The sequence below is a fragment of the Euwallacea fornicatus genome, chromosome 8 (genome assembly GCF_040115645.1).
Source record: "Euwallacea fornicatus isolate EFF26 chromosome 8, ASM4011564v1, whole genome shotgun sequence".
In the NCBI taxonomy this organism is placed as follows: domain Eukaryota; kingdom Metazoa; phylum Arthropoda; class Insecta; order Coleoptera; family Curculionidae; genus Euwallacea; species Euwallacea fornicatus.
In genome coordinates this window covers 2,437,356-2,445,784 of record NC_089548.1, presented here as the reverse complement: position 1 = coordinate 2,445,784, position 8,429 = coordinate 2,437,356, and the positions used below count along the sequence as shown (strand labels likewise).

General features: G+C 37.7%; 1 protein-coding gene across 2 annotated transcripts; it reads right to left on the bottom strand.

Annotated features, from left to right (window-relative positions):
- Positions 1–2,691: 2,691 nt before the first annotated feature.
- LOC136340591 (YLP motif-containing protein 1-like) lies at positions 2,692–8,426 on the bottom strand. 2 transcript variants are annotated; one of them, XM_066284796.1, is made up of 10 exons: positions 8,193–8,426; positions 7,864–8,123; positions 6,954–7,755; positions 5,867–6,853; positions 4,941–5,647; positions 4,611–4,892; positions 4,335–4,559; positions 3,936–3,987; positions 3,271–3,386; positions 2,692–3,182 (listed from the first exon to the last, which is right to left on the bottom strand). In XM_066284796.1, exons 2-10 carry the CDS (start codon positions 8,119–8,121, stop codon positions 3,027–3,029), a joined length of 3,585 nt encoding a protein of 1,194 aa, XP_066140893.1. In that variant the 5' UTR covers positions 8,122–8,123; positions 8,193–8,426; the 3' UTR covers positions 2,692–3,026. The 2 variants fall into 2 exon arrangements, with proteins under 2 accessions (XP_066140893.1, XP_066140894.1); XM_066284797.1 differs by lacking the exon at positions 3,936–3,987.
- Between the last annotated feature and the right edge of the window lie 3 nt (positions 8,427–8,429).

The following is an 8,429-nucleotide window of genomic DNA, read 5'->3' as shown; positions in this document are numbered from 1 at the left end:
AAATTGTGGGTAGAAGCCGCAAAGTAATATATAATTTAATTAAAAATCCCAGTAATTATGGCAAAAAAAAAGGTAAGGGCAGACCACCAGCTTTAACGGACCGTGAGAAACGTGCTATTTTGAGAGCAGCATCAAACTCTTTTGCTACGGCCAGAGAAATAGCTGATTCAGTGGGCATAAATACTAATATCAGAAACGTACAACGTGTACTTCAACATTCCTCAATCATACAACATCAAAAACTTAAAAAGAAGCCACCCCTATCTCCAAGACACAAAGAGGCTCGTTTGCAGTTTGCGACAAAACATCTGAAATCTATAAAAAAAATTAAAATATGTTATATTTAGTGATGAAAAAAATTTAATCTTGATGGACCAGATGGGTGGAATCATTACTATCATGATTTGAGAAAGGAGGAAGTTTATTTAAGTCGTCGGCAAATGGGTGGAGGCAGCCTTATGATTTGGGCTGGTATCGGGTATAGAGGAAAGACTGAATTGAACTTTATTAAAGGACGGTTAAATAGTCGTGAGTACATAAAATTAATTGATAAACAACTAAAAAAGTATGCTAAACAAATATCAGGAAAAAATTTTATTTTCCAACAAGACAGCGCAGCTGTACACACCGCAAAGTGCGTTAAAGAGTATTTTGAAACGAATAATATTACTATTTTGGAATGGCCAGCAAGATCACCCGATTTGAATATAATCGAAAATTGTTGGGGTAAACTTGCAAGAGCTGTGTACAAAAATGGCAGACAATTTAATAATGCAGAAGATTTAAAAAATTGTATTATTTATGAATGGAATAAGATTCCTAGAAAATATATTAAAAAATTATTCAAATCACTACCAGATCGTCTTATAGAGATGATAAAAAATAAAGGTGGTAGTACAAAGTACTAGCTTAAAAATGTATTAAGTTTTGTTAATTAAATAATTGTAATATTAGTTATTTTTGAAGAATGTGCTATTATTTTGTCGCGTTAACTTTTCACGATTTTGATTGTATTAGTTATTAACACCTCTTTTCCATAAAAATTGTAAAGCAATCATTCTCCTTTGTTATGTATTACATAAGTTAACAAAAAATTATTAAATAAAATGCATTACAAATGACTTTTGACATAAATTTCACTGTGTGCTATTTTATTGTCGCGCACTGTATATTACAGGGTTCAGACGTTTAAGTAGCAGTAAATCCTTTATCATTAAGAGATATTACAATGGATTTTGTACAGGGGAATTCAGTAGATGGACTATTTTTATGAGTCACCCATTATTTTAAAAAATCATATAAAACGTGATAGCTTATTGGTGGATCCCAATGCAACAAATATAATACATCGACATGTCCACAAACGTAAAGAAAAACCAAGTGACTCTACTAAGCATGTTATGGAACGCCTTGTATGTTGCAGTTGTCACAATAGATTATGGAAATCTTTGGGACATTGATGCCAATTAGTGGATTCTGCTTCCGCGGCTGGTTCCTGGGGTTTTGAAGTATTCGAAGGACCACTCTCAGTTTTTGTCAGATCGATAGGAATTGAAGTCAACAGACTTGAGAAGTAAGCTTTAATCGATTTATTTACAACTGAAGTCTTAAATTAATTTAGTTGTGTAATCGGTGCAAGTATAATCACCGTTTTGTGAGTACCTCACTTCTGCGGGTTACACTACCAAATTTTTGAGTGGGTTATCCTGCGAACTGCTACCTCTGGTTGGTCTTTGGAAACTGCACGTCTCTGCTTTTTCTTCCCAAAAAAATCGGGCGTAACGCAAAGATAACCCAAGTTTTATGGTTTAATGGTACTTGCCCTTGTAGACCCTTGGTTGCTGACATTTGGTCACTTATTTTAATTGGTTACAACCACCAGATGTTGGCTCTCACTTACAACTCATTAGAGTCGAGTATTTGGGAAAATTCTGTGTCCCTTAAGTATGGGCAATAAACCATACAGCCCGGGTCCTTGAATCAAATTGAGAACTCTACCCGATTTTATGATATGCCTTTCAGCCATTGTTGTTAAAGAAATTAGGAATTTTCCCAAACGGCTGAATTGAGTTCAGACAGCAGTTTAAAAAATATTAATTTATCAGTTACCTCGTTGATGAAAAGATCGAATTTCCTATGTACGAGCCTCAAAGTGGCAATATATGGGGGACTATTCATCTCAAACGTTCTGCAAGTACTGAAGGCTTATTATATATTGGCAGTCCTGAAAAATACAACAGACGGAGGAAAAAAATAAAATTGCAGTTGCTATGTTGTATTTTCATGAGCTCTATTTACATATAAAAGTTTAATACGTAAATTGAATAAAACGTATGAAAAAAGTAAAATATATAAGACAAGATAACATTTCAAAGAAATCTTTTTTTTTTCAAATGAGCCATTAGTAAAGAAAAGGGCATAATCATGCAGATGAATTAGCTCATGCCCCCATACCAGGTGTTACTGAGTTAAACCAGGCTGCAGGAAAGCCTCTGGAAGATCAGGAAAAGTTTATTTAATTGTGGGAATTGGCAAACAAAAGGTAAACAAAAAAACGTACCATGGAATTATTTAAGGACAGTTTTTAGTCGATTAGCGGAAAATAGAAAAAATTAACTGTATATTCAGTATATTGTAAAAATTTAAATATGTTGAATAAAGTGTGTTTGAAGGGTTAAAGGTCTTGCCGAGTTCCTTTGTGCAAGTGGCTAGTAAACCATTTATTTTTCTAGGACGTTTAAATAATATAAAACAAATAATTTAACGAATAAGAAATCTGATCATTCGAAATAACAAATAAATTTCTCTTACATTCAAGTTTAAAACGAATGTGGCTGAGTAGCAAATATGCCACTGGTGCGCACAGTGGTTTATACATTTAGAAAGCCTGCTTAAGTTTGTACAATGCCATAGAACGAGAATAATTAAACTTACATATTAAAGCATCTTTTTCTAATTTAGAATAATATCTGTTATCCGACAGACTTACAATAGCCCACGAATTTTACTGTAAATCAACCGTCTTCCTACTTGTACCGGCTCTCAATAAATTTAGTCTGTCTTAAGGCGCTTTCACCATTAGTCGGATCCATCATTCTGTTCCAGTCCGTATGTCCTACAACGAATCCCAGAGCTTTCATTTTCTGCTGTTGTTTTTGTTCCTCCAAATCAGCCCATCGAACCTAGTTAAATTAGTTTGGAAGGGTTGCATTAAAAAAGCGATGCTGTTTGATGATCATGATTATGAACTTTTTAAAGCAAAGCTCTTACCCTTTTCTGGCCGGGTTTAGTTGGTTGATTGCGTTCCTCCCATTCGTTGTCCATTTGGAGATACTCTTCCATTGTTCTGGATGGTCGGAGAGGTCTACTGACGCCATCCAGTCGAGCTAGAAGATAAAACCAGAGAGTTAAGATATATGATGTTTGATACGGTTTCATGACTTCGTATTGTCACTCCCAGAAAACTGACGTTGAGGAGAATTCCCAATATAGCACATTTCTCCATGAACTAGAGGAGTTGATAGTGGTTCTTCTTCGTTATCTCCCCGTTTAATAGAAAGGGAAACTTTGTAATGTAATAAGAATAAACAAGTTTTGGTACCGTAAGTTTATTGATCTGAGTAACCTATAATGTGGATTGGGAAAAAAAAGAAATCCTCAGAAAATATAATACGTTAAAAATCTGATACAATGGCATATCACTGTGTGTCGGTACACTTTCCACTGAGTGTTCAGACTACTTCAGGGCAAAATATGGTTGGTTCGATCCTGTATAAAATCAAGGATACATCGTGTATACAATCAACAATCTAACAAAAAATCTCATTCGATTGAATATCCGTCCTGTAAGTATCTATCTTTTATACAGAGCAATAACAAGAATTAAGTATCACTTCAAAAAATAAGTAAAACCCGTACTCTAAATCGAAACTTACCGAGATTGTTCAAAGAACAGTCAAATGAATCCCATTTGCTTCGAACCTGTTCCTGTGGAAACTTTATTGTTATTACCAGATCAAAGCGGGTTTCTTTCTATTGCTATGCTTTAAAATACAGTAAAGTCGCTGTGGAAAGAACGATTAGTTAAACAAAAACGCCGGAAATTTGTAGTCACGTTCTCAAGCGAACTAATAAAACGAGCATAATTTTAAAAAATACACAATAAACTGAATTAAAATGTAGAAATTAGTCACCCCGCTAATTTCAGTGGTTGCTGATTAAGGGCAGACTATTAACATTTTGGTTAATTTAACATAGGGATCTTTTCCATTGTCAGGCAAATAATCTTAACTGACAGATACTGAGACAATTTGTGCTCAAGAAATCCCCTTTACCTCTCCCATGTCATCATCAGGCTCGAAAGATGGTTCGACTTCTTCCATTTCAACTTCAGATATGGGGCCAGAGCTTTGCATAAACGTGGTGGGGTCAACCTGAGGGTGGTGGGCCGGCGTCGGCTCCCATCCGGCTATACAGTCCTCAATATACGATTCTGTGCGATGGTGGATGTTCCTTCTTGTACAAAGCTCAGGGTCTAGGTCCAATTGGCAGATGTAGACCTATTATTAGGATATGTTAGTAAATAAACAATTCATTAAAATAATAAGTACCTGGAAGCCGTTTTGCTTCGCAAAACTCCACATTTCACCGAAATTGCGGACTTTCTGGTTAATGTTGTCTACAACAATAAAGTGGAAGTAGCCGTCAGTCACGGTTTTCTTGAACGATTTTATCAAAGACTGCTGATAGGCCCCTTCCATTTCGGCCTCGTACTCGTAGGTCATTTCTTTGACTTTAATGATTTTCCCTTCTTCTACCACTTCTTTTTCATATTCTACCATAAAGTAGTCATCTAGAGAGAGAATCCTTGGAGCAGATCCACCATTTTCTACCTACATAATATGAAATACTAGTTTAAAAAGTGCTATTAATTCACTTACCTCTCTATCTTTGAGCAGCTTGGCAAGATAAGTTTTCCCGCTGCCAGGTGGCCCTCGCAAAATTAGAACTATTTTGGATGGTCTGCTAAACCGGCCGGGAGGATTAATCAAATCCTCTAACGTTAGATTTTGATTAATCGCGACGGGTGCGGAATGATTCACGGCATTATGCGGAAACGGCACTTGGTTACTAACGTTCCTCGGGGGTGAAAACTTCAATGTTCGTTTATTATTAGCCAACTGATTGTCCTCATCGCCCCACTCATCATCCGAAAGATCTTCTAACTCCAATTTTGATCTAACATTACTTTCTACGGAGGGTTCACTTCTTGAAACTCCTCGATCACTGGTTTCCCTCCGATAGTCTCTAGATCTGTTAATAGAGCTGTAGTCGCTCCTTGGCCTATCTCGACCATAATCTTTGTCACGCGACGAAAGAGATCTGTCCTCACTAGAAATATCAAGAAAACTGTTGTTTCGTCTTATATACTTGTCATTTCTATCAGGGAGATATCTGGGGTGACCTCTTTCGTATGCAGATGCCACATCTGCAGCGTTAAACCTCCCAGAACCTAGGGGATCGAATTGCTTTATATTTCTTAAGCTACTGGAGAGCCATATTGGCCTTTGTGGATATGGAATTCGGTTAACGGGCTTGTGCCTGTAATCGAACATACGGAGCATTTGAAGGGCGATTTCGGGTTCAGCTGCAAAAAATGTGTTATCTTAAAAATGGGTCTTTTTGGAATTTTTCTTTTTTGAGGTGTGTGTATATGTGAATACAATAAAACGCCCCTTGATGTTACCGGAATAAGGATTTTACTTTTTGAGTTACAATATTTTTGAAAAATGCTAAAAATTAATACTCTTTCTACTACTTGGTTTCAAAATATTTCATACTGAAATCAGCATTTAACTATACTTACGTTCTTTCAAAGACTTGTGCTCGTAGTCCACAACAACTTCAGGCACAAAAAGCGGCCCTTCTTGCCCCTGTGGCTGAACAGTCTCAGCCACAACAGTTTCTTCACGAATTTCAAACTGGTCTCCCTCATTGAACATATCATGATATTTGTCATATTCTTCTTCCTCATTCCACTCCTCCTCATTGTCTTCCTCTTCATATTGTTCAAAATGTTGGTTCTGTTCCCTTTGGTTATAAGATGTATATGCATTTCCAAACTGCGAGTTCCGGTTGAATGAAGAAGGCCCATTGGCGTTCCGAAAAGACCCATCAAACCCGTCTTTCCCCGCAAACACATTATGTTCTACAGAAGACCCATTGTGCTGTTTTAGTCCTCGCATATGCCTGTTAGTCCCACGCCGGAAATTATTGAAGTCTGTTCGCGCAGGAGGAGGGATACTAGGGGAAAAATTCACGTCTTGATCATTTGGACCGTTCGAGAAACTCATCCTAGTTTGATCGTCAAAGTTATTCACACTTTCAACTACTTGACTAGGGTTACTATATGAATCAGGGTAGTCCTCAAAACTTTGACTTGACCTCTCGAAATTTGGCCTTTGCATAGGCATGTTTAACAAGCTAGGTATTGGTACATTTGAACTTGGTGGAGGTTGGGAAAAGTTAATATTCATTGGCAGAGAATCGACAGAAACTCCAGAGGCAATATTTTGGTTTTGGGACACCATGGATAATATGTTCATCAGTTTTGAGTCGCCTAATATACTATTAATGCCCTTGGAAATAGCATCGTAATCTGGTCCTTTGGTGATATCAGATTCAGGTTTAGTGGCATCAGGGGGAAAATCATCCCCATTGTCTTGACCCAACCCCCCAACTTTTACTAAATCAAGACCAGGGATCCCTCCAGGAGTTGGAGAGGATGATTTGAGGAAACTATCGCCTGTTTCAGGAGTTCCATCATTCTGAGTTGAAATGGTGGTTGAGAGATCTGTAATGTTGAAAGGAAATGATATATTAATAATTTATGACATATAATGTCTCCAGTTTGGATAAAAAAACACATGTACTCATTAACCTCAGGAGCTTACCTGGAGGAGGTTGCTTAAAAGCCAAATGTTCATTGTTCTGTGTAGGTGGAGGTTTGCTGAACAAATTGTCAGCCACAGGACTGGTCTGACTTTGAAATCCTTGTGGTAGTTGTGGTGGGGGTTGACTGAAATTCTGCTGAGCTGGTGGTGCTGAAACTTTTGGTGTAACTACCATAGAAGCCTGCAAGGCAGTCCGTTTTTTCCTCATTTGCTCCCTTCGATCTAACAAAGAATTTCTCCATGACTCCCATTTCTTTTCATATTCCATGTACTGAGTCTTATCAGGATGATTTGCATTCTGATCTTTCCATTTATTAAACTGTGCTTCCCATGCTGCAAACTCTTTATCAAACTTTTTCTCAGCTTCAGTTAATTCTTCCAGATTCAGTACTTTTTGGGCTTGTGTCTGAGAGCTCAAAGGGGTACTTTGCCAGTTGCTAGCATTGGTATTAGTGCTCCTAAGATTTTGATTTTGTCTGTTTGACCATTGAATTGGAGCATCACCCATTTGCCGTTTATTACTTTCATTACTTTGTGGCAAAGACCTTTTTACACCATGGGTTTGCCAGTCAAGTGAGGTCTGAGATGAATGTTGAGTACTCAATTGAGGGCCACTACTAGTATATTGTTGTGTTGGAGGGGGAACAGTAGTGTACCCTGTGGAAATGCGAGGCTGGCCCACAGGGTATGGTTTATTTTCATCAGGTGGGGGAGGTGGTGGTGGTTTGTTTTCATTAGGTGGTGGAGGAGGAACAGTTGTGTTTGGAGTGCTGGCTGAGAGTGCATTAAGAGATTTTTGATACTGAAAGATAAAAAAAAGTACTGAAATTTTGAGATTTCATTTCACAAGAAATAATCAAAACCACTGATTTACAAGAAACCTAAATGGAAACTATTTCAAGTAACTTACTTCTGCTCCATACTGCTGATGCCACTGTTGATATTGCTGCTGCCATTGAGCCCACTGCTGCCAGTTTTGTTGCTGCATTTGAGCCCACTGTTCAGGACTATACTGGATAGCAGTAGCAGCAAGAGAAGCAGCTGCTTGTGGATGAGGGGCAACTACTGGAGTTGGGTTGACCGTTGCAGGCATTATTGTAGACTGAATTGGTGTTGGAACCACCCCCATGGGAGGCGCACTTGATGTGTGCCAGGCTGGCCAGGACATCCCTGGAGAAATGAAGAATAATAACTTGATAATCAAATGACTAATAAATGACGGAGAACGCGAGTCTTTACCGGTAAAGATCACAGACTCAACTCTACAAGAAGGTCTCAAGATGTCGGAGGGAAGTTTTGTAAACAGAAAGTAAATAACGCTTCACATAGCAATCGCAATTATTTGGTCTATTTCAAGAGACATTAAGCCATTGAATTGAAAAATCCTCTGCTTCAGTTTATATGATTTGACAAGTTTTTAGTCAAAACTATCTAAAACAAAAATAGAAAAATTAACAACTGCAGACTGTCACTTGT